We start from the raw sequence: 13,217 nt of genomic DNA, 5'->3' as shown, positions 1-13,217 counted from the left end.
ATACAGGTAGCCACACTGACAATGTCATGGCAGGCAAAGGAGAAGCAGCACAAAGTTCCTTTCTCCGCTGCCACCAACATAGCAGCTACGCACCCCTTTATAACCTGAAGTATGTTATTATACAGCTAGACATGGTTTTTGCTTTCTAAAGTGTCAGAAAAGAAACTATCTAAATGAGCGATGATCACAGTTCTGTCATGGACCGCTTTTCAGTTACACTTGTCGAAACAGTTATGAATGGAAAATGTTCAATGAAAGATTTGCCACTTATATTCTTTCTGAAATGAGGTCCATTCTTTTTTATATGTGTATACAGAAGGGGATTGTACCGTGCAATTATCTGGAGCCTGTGGAGCTGCGTTTCCAGTCGCAAACCCAGGTAAGTCATATCCCATGCTTCTGACCCACATAATAAAAATATACTTCAGGTGGACTGCACTGAATACAGGGGGACATATTGTCACGAGGGTATCATGATGCAGTGTGGTCCCTCCTATTTCAGGTGTCAGGAGATTGCAGCGCAGGGCTTCATACACAGTTGCTCAGGTTCATACTGTTGGCTGTGCAGATGCTCCTTTATCCAGCGCTGATAGGGTTAAGCAGATCATTCTGGTCTCCTGAACCCTGAATGTAAGCTATAGTCAGCTGTTCTCTATTGCTAATTACCTCTGCTATAAAGACTTATCTCCCAGCCCAGGTAATTGCTGGTGATAGTTTCTGCTTAGAATGCCTCTAGAGGAACATGTGAGTTGTGGACCAAAAAGCCAGTCTGAGAACATTTGCTGTGTGAAAGTTGTGTTGTTTTTTTTTGTTTTGCCCCTCTGCCTCTGTTTTTCATTATTACCTCTTGTTGTTTGGAGTGCTTTCTATGATTACTGTTTATTTTACTCTTGTTTGTCTAGTCCTCTCTGTGTCTTTAATTTAGAGCCAGACTAGCGCTCCCGCTGCCCTGCACACTATACAGGGCCGAGTCCAGGAAAAGACAGGTTTAGGCACGTGATTGGCGACGGGGTACGAGAACCTGTATAGGGACATTAATGAGTGCAGGGATCAGCCTCAGGTGAGTTTAGGAGGTGACCCTGCTCCCCTTTCCCTAGCGCCACGGCCCATTGTTGTATTGTCTGGCGCTTGACAGCGGTTCCCATGTACCGGGCAGAACCCTGGTAGTCACTGCGTGACATATAAGTGGGGTTCAGAGTTTTACTGATTGTGAACAGTCAACAAGCTTGTTGTCATAAACACCCCTAAGATCGTGTCCCTGCAAATCACTAGAAAAAAATGCTGAGAAATCTCTGGATCCCAAGACCGCGATGTGACCGGAGGCGGCGTACTATGAATAGGTTGTGGTCGCATCATGGGTTCAATTTTCATTTCTTTTTTTTTGAGAAAACCAGAAAGATCTCAAATGAGGCAAGACCATGACACGTCTTATTTCTGAAACGTCCATGTGCAGGGTGCGAATAAGGCTCCTGGGTCAGATGTGGAATATAACTGGACCGCACCAGACTCCTCTACTTATGCCCTTAAAATCCTCGTACACAACAAATTCTAATAAATCAGGATCATAAGAGAACAAAAAGAGGAAAGACGCGGCGTATACATCAGGGCACACCGGCAGCTATAGGATGCATTAGACAAAAGCTTTACTCAATGCACACAAAGAATAAAAACACTCAAGAAAGACATGAAGGACATCACACTCTGGGCGGGGCTTATCCCAGAGGTAACCATGGCAATGGGCAACAATAAGAGGAATATATATATATATATATGTTCACATGTACATTAATATATACAATAGTGAAGGACCTGTAGAATAGCACAATTTATTTGTGTATATAGATAAGGTAACATATAATGGAAGGTTAGTATACTGCAATAGTGTCCTGTGCAAGAGGTAAAGACATACAGTACAATATGTCAAGAAGTCAGTGCTGGGTGTGTGGTGCAAAGAAACGTAGCTATGCCGGTCTGCATAGAGCCAGAAATAATAGAACAATACGGCCTGCTGCTCAAAAGACACAATATAACATAAAGAGCTATGGCACCGAGGCAAAGCCTTGCACCCCGGTCATGTGGGGTGTAGTCAGTATCAATGACCAAAGAGAAGATTTGACAAGGCAAAGAAAATTGGAGATAAATATCAATATCAATAGACCCTGCTCAAAGGTCCTAGCTCCTGAGGAATATGATACCCAGTCATGCCAATATGACAAGATAAAGGATAAGTCAGTGGCATCACATGAGACAAAGGCTCTATGAGCCTCTAATGCAGAGGGGTGATATCACCCACACATGGCTCATAACAAGGGGCCAAAAATGCGCCCAGAGGGTGATGTCCTTCATGTCTTTTTTTAAGTGTTTTTATTCTTTGTGTGCATTGAATAAAGCTTTTGTCTATAAATGTATCCTATAGCAGCTGTGCCCTGATTTCTACGCCGCGTCTTTCCTCTTTATGTTCTCTTGTTTACCCTGCACACAACATCAGGGTGCACCCATTTCACTATTTGATTAGTGGTGCGCCCCAAAACACTTCTTGTTTCCCATAAATCAGGGTCATCTGAAGCTAAGAATATGGGTAACGCTAGTCAATAATTTATCCATAGCTTGATATTCATCCACTGGATCCTGCTCCAATGTATCTGTATTTGCAGAATGATCCCGAGTTATTCAGAAAAAGTAAAAGCATGGGTTTGATGCTGTTACCCCACTTCAAGTGCACCGACCACCAGGATTTTCCTATATAAACTAAAGCCAGTGCTATACTGGCACTATCAGGCTGATTCTATACATACAGTGCTATACTGGCACTATCAGGCTGATTCTATACATACAGTGCTATACTGGCACTATCAGGCTGATTCTATACATACAGTGCTATACTGGCACTATCAGGCTGATTCTATACATACAGTGCTATACTGGCACTATCATGCTGACTCTATACATACAGTGCTATACTGGCGCTATCAGGCTGACTCTATACATACAGTGCTATACTGGCACTATCAGGCTGACTCTATACATACAGTGCTATACTGGCACTATCAGGCTGACTCTATACATACAGTGCTATACTGGCACTATCAGGCTGATTCTATACATACAGTGCTATACTGGCACTATCAGGCTGATTCTATACATACAGTGCTATACTGGCACTATCAGGCTGATTCTATACATAGTGCTATACTGGCACTATCATGCTGACTCTATACATACAGTGCTATACTGGCACTATCAGGCTGACTCTATACATACAGTGCTATACTGGCACTATCAGGCTGACTCTATACATACAGTGCTATACTGGCACTATCATGCTGACTCTATACATACAGTGCTATACTGGCACTATCAGGCTGACTCTATACATACAGTGCTATACTGGCACTATCAGGCTGACTCTATACATACAGTGCTGATTCTATACATACAGTGCTATACTGGCTCGATCAGGCTGATTCTATACATACAGTGCTATACTGACACTATCAGGCTGATTCTATACATACAGTGCTATACTGGTGCTATCATGCTGATTCTATACATACAGTGCTATACTGGCACTATCAGGCTGATTCTATACATACAGTGCTATACTGGCGCTATCATGCTGACTCTATACATACAGTGCTATACTGGCACTATCAGGCTGATTCTATACATACAGTGCTATACTGGCACTATCACGCTGACTCTATACATACAGTGCTGATTCTATACATACAGTGGTATACTGGCGCTATCAGGCTGATTCTATATATACAGTGCTATACTGACACTATCAGGCTGATTCTATACATACAGTGCTATACTGGTGCTATCATGCTGATTCTATACATACAGTGCTATACTGGCACTATCATGCTGACTCTATACATACAAAGCTATACTGGCACTATCAGGCTGATTCTATACATACAGTGCTATACTGGCACTATCAGGCTGACTCTATACATACAGTGCTATACTGGCACTATCAGGCTGACTCTATACATACAGTACTATACTGGCACTATCAGGCTGACTCTATACATACAGTACTATACTGGCGCTATCAGGCTGATTCTATACATACAGTGCTATACTGGTGCTATCAGACTGATTCTATACATACAGTGCTATACTGGCACTATCAGGCTGATTCTATACATACAATGCTATACTGGCACTATCAGGCTGATTCTATACATACAATGCTATACTGGCGCTATCAGGCTGATTCTAAACATACAATGCTAAACTGGCACTATCAGGCTGATTCTATACATACAGTGCTATACTGGTGCTATCAGACTGATTCTATACATACAGTGCTATACTGGCGCTATCAGGCTGATTCTATACATACAGTGCTATACTGGCACTATCAGGCTGATTCTGTACATACAGTGCTATACTGGCGCTATCAGGCTGATTCTATACATACAGCGCCATACTGGCACTATCAGGCTGATTCTATACATACAGCGCTATACTGGTACTATCAGGCTGATTCTATACAATACAGTGCTATACTGGCGCTATCAGGCTGATTCTATACATACAGTGCTATACTGGCACTATCAGGCTGATTCTATATATACAGTGCTATACTGGCACTATCAGGCTGATTCTATACATACAGTGCTGTACTGGCGCTATCAGGCTGATTCTATACATACAGTGCTATACTGGCGCTATCAGGCTGATTCTATACATACAGCGTTATACTGGCACTATCAGGCTGATTCTATACATACAGCGCTATACTGGCACTATCAGGCTGATTCTATACATACAGTGCTATACTGGCGCTATCAGGATGATTCTATACATACAGTGCTATATGGTATCATGGTATCATGGAATGGTAACAAAAGAACCTCATGTTCTATTTAATTTTTTGCCTAGCGGCTTTAGATCATTGTATTTTTGGGATGTGCGATCCATGTATTTTTTCTTTATAGAGTGCTATACTGGCGCTATCAGGCTGATTCTATACATACAGTGCTATACTGGCACTATCAGGCTGATTCTATACATACAGTGCTATACTGGCGCTATCAGGCTGATTCTATACATACAGTGCTATACTGGCGCTATCAGGCTGATTCTATACATACAGTGCTATACTTGCACTATCAGGCTGATTCTATACATACAGTGCTATACTGGCACTATCAGGCTGATTCTATATATACAGTGCTATACTGGCACTATCAGGCTGATTCTATACATACAGTGCTATACTGGCACTATCAGGCTGATTCTATATATACAGTGCTATACTGGCACTATCAGGCTGATTCTATACATACAGTGCTATACTGGCGCTTTCAGGCTGAGTCTATACATACAGTGCTATACTTGCACTATGATGCTGATTCTATACATACAGTGCTATAATGGCACTATCAGGCTGATTCTATACATACAGTGCTATACTGGCACTATCAGGCTGATTCTATACATACAGTGCTATACTGGTGCTATCAGGCTGACTCTATACATACAGTGCTATACTGGCGCTATCAGGCTGATTCTATACATACAGTGCTATACTGGCGCTATCAGGCTGATTCTATACATACAGTGCTATACTTGCACTATCAGGCTGATTCTATACATACAGTGCTATACTGGCACTATCAGGCTGATTCTATATATACAGTGCTATACTGGTACTATCAGGCTGATTCTATATATACAGTGCTATACTGGCGCTATCAGGCTGATTCTATACATACAGTGCTATACTGGTGCTATCAGGCTGATTCTATACATACAGTGCTATACTGGCACTATCAGGCTGATTCTATACATACAGTGCTATACTGGTGCTATCAGGCTGACTCTATACATACAGTGCTATACTGGCACTATCAGGCTGATTCTATACATACAGTGCTATACTGGCACTATCAGGCTGATTCTATACATACAGTGCTATACTTGCACTATGATGCTGATTCTATACATACAGTGCTATACTGGCGCTATCGGGCTGATTCTATACATACAGTGCTATACTGGCGCTATCAGGCTGATTCTATACATACAGTGCTATACTTGCACTATCAGGCTGAGTCTATACATACAGTGCTATACTTGCACTATGATGCTGATTCTATACATACAGTGCTATACTGGCACTATCAGGCTGATTCTATACATACAGTGCTATACTTGCACTATGATGCTGATTCTATACATACAGTGCTATACTGGCACTATCAGGCTGATTCTATACATACAGTGCTATACTTGCACTATCAGGCTGAGTCTATACATACAGTGCTATACTTGCACTATGATGCTGATTCTATACATACAGTGCTATACTGGTGCTATCAGGCTGATTCTATACATACAGTGCTATACTGGCGCTATCAGGCTGATTCTATACATACAGTGCTATACTGGTACTATAAGGCTGATTCTATACATACAGTGCTATACTGGCACTATCAGGCTGATTCTATACATACAGTGCTATACTGGCACTATCAGGCTGATTTTATACATACAGTGCTATACTGGCACTATCAGGCTGATTCTATACATACAGTGCTATACTGGCACTATCAGGCTGATTCTATACATACAGTGCTATACTGGCACTATCAGGCTGATTCTATACATACAGTGCTATACTGGCACTATCAGGCTGATTCTATACATACAGTGCTATACTGGCGCTATCAGGCTGATTCTATACATACAGTGCTATACTGGCGCTATCAGGCTGATTCTATACATACAGTGCTATACTTGCACTATCAGGCTGATTCTATACATACAGTGCTATACTGGCACTATCAGGCTGATTCTATATATACAGTGCTATACTGGTACTATCAGGCTGATTCTATATATACAGTGCTATACTGGCGCTATCAGGCTGATTCTATACATACAGTGCTATACTGGCGCTATCAGGCTGATTCTATACATACAGTGCTATACTGGCACTATCAGGCTGATTCTATACATACAGTGCTATACTGGCACTATCAGGCTGATTCTATACATACAGTGCTATACTGGCACTATCAGGCTGATTCTATACATACAGTGCTATACTGGCACTATCAGGCTGATTCTATACATACAGTGCTATACTGGCACTATCAGGCTGACTCTATACATACAGTGCTATACTGGCACTATCAGGCTGACTCTATACATACAGTGCTATACTGGCACTATCAGGCTGACTCTATACATACAGTGCTATACTGGCACTATCATGCTGACTCTATACATACAGTGCTATACTGGCACTATCAGGCTGACTCTATACATACAGTGCTATACTGGCACTATCAGGCTGACTCTATACATACAGTGCTGATTCTATACATACAGTGCTATACTGGCTCGATCAGGCTGATTCTATACATACAGTGCTATACTGACACTATCAGGCTGATTCTATACATACAGTGCTATACTGGTGCTATCATGCTGACTCTATACATACAGTGCTATACTGGCACTATCAGGCTGATTCTATACATACAGTGCTATACTGGCACTATCACGCTGACTCTATACATACAGTGCTGATTCTATACATACAGTGGTATACTGGCGCTATCAGGCTGATTCTATATATACAGTGCTATACTGACACTATCAGGCTGATTCTATACATACAGTGCTATACTGGTGCTATCATGCTGATTCTATACATACAGTGCTATACTGGCACTATCATGCTGACTCTATACATACAAAGCTATACTGGCACTATCAGGCTGATTCTATACATACAGTGCTATACTGGCACTATCAGGCTGACTCTATACATACAGTGCTATACTGGCACTATCAGGCTGACTCTATACATACAGTACTATACTGGCACTATCAGGCTGACTCTATACATACAGTACTATACTGGCGCTATCAGGCTGATTCTATACATACAGTGCTATACTGGTGCTATCAGACTGATTCTATACATACAGTGCTATACTGGCACTATCAGGCTGATTCTATACATACAATGCTATACTGGCACTATCAGGCTGATTCTATACATACAATGCTATACTGGCGCTATCAGGCTGATTCTAAACATACAATGCTAAACTGGCACTATCAGGCTGATTCTATACATACAGTGCTATACTGGTACTATCATGCTGATTCTATACATACAGTACTATACTGGCGCTATCAGGCTGATTCTATACATACAGTGCTATACTGGTGCTATCAGACTGATTCTATACATACAGTGCTATACTGGCGCTATCAGGCTGATTCTATACATACAGTGCTATACTGGCACTATCAGGCTGATTCTGTACATACAGTGCTATACTGGCGCTATCAGGCTGATTCTATACAAACAGCGCCAAACTGGCACTATCAGGCTGATTCTATACATACAGCGCTATACTGGTACTATCAGGCTGATTCTATACAATACAGTGCTATACTGGCGCTATCAGGCTGATTCTATACATACAGTGCTATACTGGCACTATCAGGCTGATTCTATATATACAGTGCTATACTGGCACTATCAGGCTGATTCTATACATACAGTGCTGTACTGGCGCTATCAGGCTGATTCTATACATACAGTGCTATACTGGCGCTATCAGGCTGATTCTATACATACAGCGTTATACTGGCACTATCAGGCTGATTCTATACATACAGCGCTATACTGGCACTATCAGGCTGATTCTATACATACAGTGCTATACTGGCGCTATCAGGATGATTCTATACATACAGTGCTATATGGTATCATGGTATCATGGAATGGTAACAAAAGAACCTCATGTTCTATTTAATTATTTGCCTAGCGGCTTTAGATCATTGTATTTTTGGGATGTGCGATCCATGTATTTTTTCTTTATAGAGTGCTATACTGGCGCTATCAGGCTGATTCTATACATACAGTGCTATACTGGTGCTATCAGGCTGATTCTATACATACAGTGCTATACTGGCACTATCAGGCTGATTCTATACATACAGTGCTATACTGGCGCTATCAGGCTGATTCTATACATACAGTGCTATACTGGCGCTATCAGGCTGATTCTATACATACAGTGCTATACTTGCACTATCAGGCTGATTCTATACATACAGTGCTATACTGGCACTATCAGGCTGATTCTATATATACAGTGCTATACTGGCACTATCAGGCTGATTCTATACATACAGTGCTATACTGGCACTATCAGGCTGATTCTATATATACAGTGCTATACTGGCACTATCAGGCTGATTCTATACATACAGTGCTATACTGACGCTTTCAGGCTGAGTCTATACATACAGTGCTATACTTGCACTATGATGCTGATTCTATACATACAGTGCTATAATGGCACTATCAGGCTGATTCTATACATACAGTGCTATACTGGCACTATCAGGCTGATTCTATACATACAGTGCTATACTGGTGCTATCAGGCTGACTCTATACATACAGTGCTATACTGGCGCTATCAGGCTGATTCTATACATACAGTGCTATACTGGCGCTATCAGGCTGATTCTATACATACAGTGCTATACTTGCACTATCAGGCTGATTCTATACATACAGTGCTATACTGGCACTATCAGGCTGATTCTATATATACAGTGCTATACTGGTACTATCAGGCTGATTCTATATATACAGTGCTATACTGGCGCTATCAGGCTGATTCTATACATACAGTGCTATACTGGCGCTATCAGGCTGATTCTATACATACAGTGCTATACTGGCACTATCAGGCTGATTCTATACATACAGTGCTATACTGGTGCTATCAGGCTGACTCTATACATACAGTGCTATACTGGCACTATCAGGCTGATTCTATACATACAGTGCTATACTGGCACTATCAGGCTGATTCTATACATACAGTGCTATACTTGCACTATGATGCTGATTCTATACATACAGTGCTATACTGGCGCTATCGGGCTGATTCTATACATACAGTGCTATACTGGCGCTATCAGGCTGATTCTATACATACAGTGCTATACTTGCACTATCAGGCTGAGTCTATACATACAGTGCTATACTTGCACTATGATGCTGATTCTATACATACAGTGCTATACTGGTGCTATCAGGCTGATTCTATACATACAGTGCTATACTGGCGCTATCAGGCTGATTCTATACATACAGTGCTATACTGGTACTATAAGGCTGATTCTATACATACAGTGCTATACTGGCACTATCAGGCTGATTCTATACATACAGTGCTATACTGGCACTATCAGGCTGATTCTATACATACAGTGCTATACTGGCACTATCAGGCTGATTCTATACATACAGTGCTATACTGGCACTATCAGGCTGATTCTATACATACAGTGCTATACTGGCACTATCAGGCTGATTCTATACATACAGTGCTATACTGGCACTATCAGGCTGATTCTATACATACAGTGCTATACTGGCGCTATCAGGCTGATTCTATACATACAGTGCTATACTGGCGCTATCAGGCTGATTCTATACATACAGTGCTATACTTGCACTATCAGGCTGATTCTATACATACAGTGCTATACTGGCACTATCAGGCTGATTCTATATATACAGTGCTATACTGGTACTATCAGGCTGATTCTATATATACAGTGCTATACTGGCGCTATCAGGCTGATTCTATACATACAGTGCTATACTGGCGCTATCAGGCTGATTCTATACATACAGTGCTATACTGGCACTATCAGGCTGATTCTATACATACAGTGCTATACTGGCACTATCAGGCTGATTCTATACATACAGTGCTATACTGGCACTATCAGGCTGATTCTATACATACAGTGCTATACTGGCACTATCAGGCTGATTCTATACATACAGTGCTATACTGGCACTATCATGCTGACTCTATACATACAGTGCTATACTGGCACTATCAGGCTGACTCTATACATACAGTGCTATACTGGCACTATCAGGCTGACTCTATACATACAGTGCTATACTGGCACTATCATGCTGACTCTATACATACAGTGCTATACTGGCACTATCAGGCTGACTCTATACATACAGTGCTATACTGGCACTATCAGGCTGACTCTATACATACAGTGCTGATTCTATACATACAGTGCTATACTGGCTCGATCAGGCTGATTCTATACATACAGTGCTATACTGACACTATCAGGCTGATTCTATACATACAGTGCTATACTGGTGCTATCATGCTGATTCTATACATACAGTGCTATACTGGCACTATCAGGCTGATTCTATACATACAGTGCTATACTGGCGCTATCATGCTGACTCTATACATACAGTGCTATACTGGCACTATCAGGCTGATTCTATACATACAGTGCTATACTGGCACTATCACGCTGACTCTATACATACAGTGCTGATTCTATACATACAGTGGTATACTGGCGCTATCAGGCTGATTCTATATATACAGTGCTATACTGACACTATCAGGCTGATTCTATACATACAGTGCTATACTGGTGCTATCATGCTGATTCTATACATACAGTGCTATACTGGCACTATCATGCTGACTCTATACATACAAAGCTATACTGGCACTATCAGGCTGATTCTATACATACAGTGCTATACTGGCACTATCAGGCTGACTCTATACATACAGTGCTATACTGGCACTATCAGGCTGACTCTATACATACAGTACTATACTGGCACTATCAGGCTGACTCTATACATACAGTACTATACTGGCGCTATCAGGCTGATTCTATACATACAGTGCTATACTGGTGCTATCAGACTGATTCTATACATACAGTGCTATACTGGCACTATCAGGCTGATTCTATACATACAATGCTATACTGGCACTATCAGGCTGATTCTATACATACAATGCTATACTGGCGCTATCAGGCTGATTCTAAACATACAATGCTAAACTGGCACTATCAGGCTGATTCTATACATACAGTGCTATACTGGTACTATCAGGCTGATTCTATACATACAGTACTATACTGGCGCTATCAGGCTGATTCTATACATACAGTGCTATACTGGTGCTATCAGACTGATTCTATACATACAGTGCTATACTGGCGCTATCAGGCTGATTCTATACATACAGTGCTATACTGGCACTATCAGGCTGATTCTGTACATACAGTGCTATACTGGTGCTATCAGGCTGATTCTATACATACAGCGCCATACTGGCACTATCAGGCTGATTCTATACATACAGCGCTATACTGGTACTATCAGGCTGATTCTATACAATACAGTGCTATACTGGCGCTATCAGGCTGATTCTATACATACAGTGCTATACTGGCACTATCAGGCTGATTCTATATATACAGTGCTATACTGGCACTATCAGGCTGATTCTATACATACAGTGCTGTACTGGCGCTATCAGGCTGATTCTATACATACAGTGCTATACTGGCGCTATCAGGCTGATTCTATACATACAGCGTTATACTGGCACTATCAGGCTGATTCTATACATACAGCGCTATACTGGCACTATCAGGCTGATTCTATACATACAGTGCTATACTGGCGCTATCAGGATGATTCTATACATACAGTGCTATATGGTATCATGGTATCATGGAATGGTAACAAAAGAACCTCATGTTCTATTTAATTATTTGCCTAGCGGCTTTAGATCATTGTATTTTTGGGATGTGCGATCCATGTATTTTTTCTTTATAGAGTGCTATACTGGCGCTATCAGGCTGATTCTATACATACAGTGCTATACTGGTGCTATCAGGCTGATTCTATACATACAGTGCTATACTGGCACTATCAGGCTGATTCTATACATACAGTGCTATACTGGCGCTATCAGGCTGATTCTATACATACAGTGCTATACTGGCGCTATCAGGCTGATTCTATACATACAGTGCTATACTTGCACTATCAGGCTGATTCTATACATACAGTGCTATACTGGCACTATCAGGCTGATTCTATATATACAGTGCTATACTGGCACTATCAGGCTGATTCTATATATACAGTGCTATACTGGCACTATCAGGCTGATTCTATACATACAGTGCTATACTGGCGCTTTCAGGCTGAGTCTATACATACAGTGCTATACTTGCACTATGATGCTGATTCTATACATACAGTGCTATAATGGCACTATCAGGCTGATTCTATACATACAGTGCTATACTGGCACTATCAGGCTGATTCTATACATACAGTGCTAT

At 41.3% G+C, this 13,217-nt stretch overlaps 1 protein-coding gene across 3 annotated transcripts in view; it reads left to right on the top strand.

Annotated features, from left to right (window-relative positions):
- NCF2 (neutrophil cytosolic factor 2) overlaps window positions 1–13,217 on the top strand; it is a 256,353-nt gene that overhangs the window by 76,943 nt on the left and 166,193 nt on the right. For all 3 annotated transcript variants that reach the window (XM_075320619.1, XM_075320620.1, XM_075320618.1), the window contains one exon: window positions 317–379. In XM_075320619.1, the coding sequence (XP_075176734.1) occupies window positions 317–379 (63 nt within the window). The remainder of the gene's footprint in view (window positions 1–316; window positions 380–13,217) is intronic.

Source organism: Anomaloglossus baeobatrachus, chromosome 8, assembly GCF_048569485.1.
Source record: "Anomaloglossus baeobatrachus isolate aAnoBae1 chromosome 8, aAnoBae1.hap1, whole genome shotgun sequence".
NCBI lineage: Eukaryota > Metazoa > Chordata > Amphibia > Anura > Aromobatidae > Anomaloglossus > Anomaloglossus baeobatrachus.
Note: the sequence above shows the minus strand (reverse complement) of the source record. Positions and strands in the feature narration are given on the sequence as shown.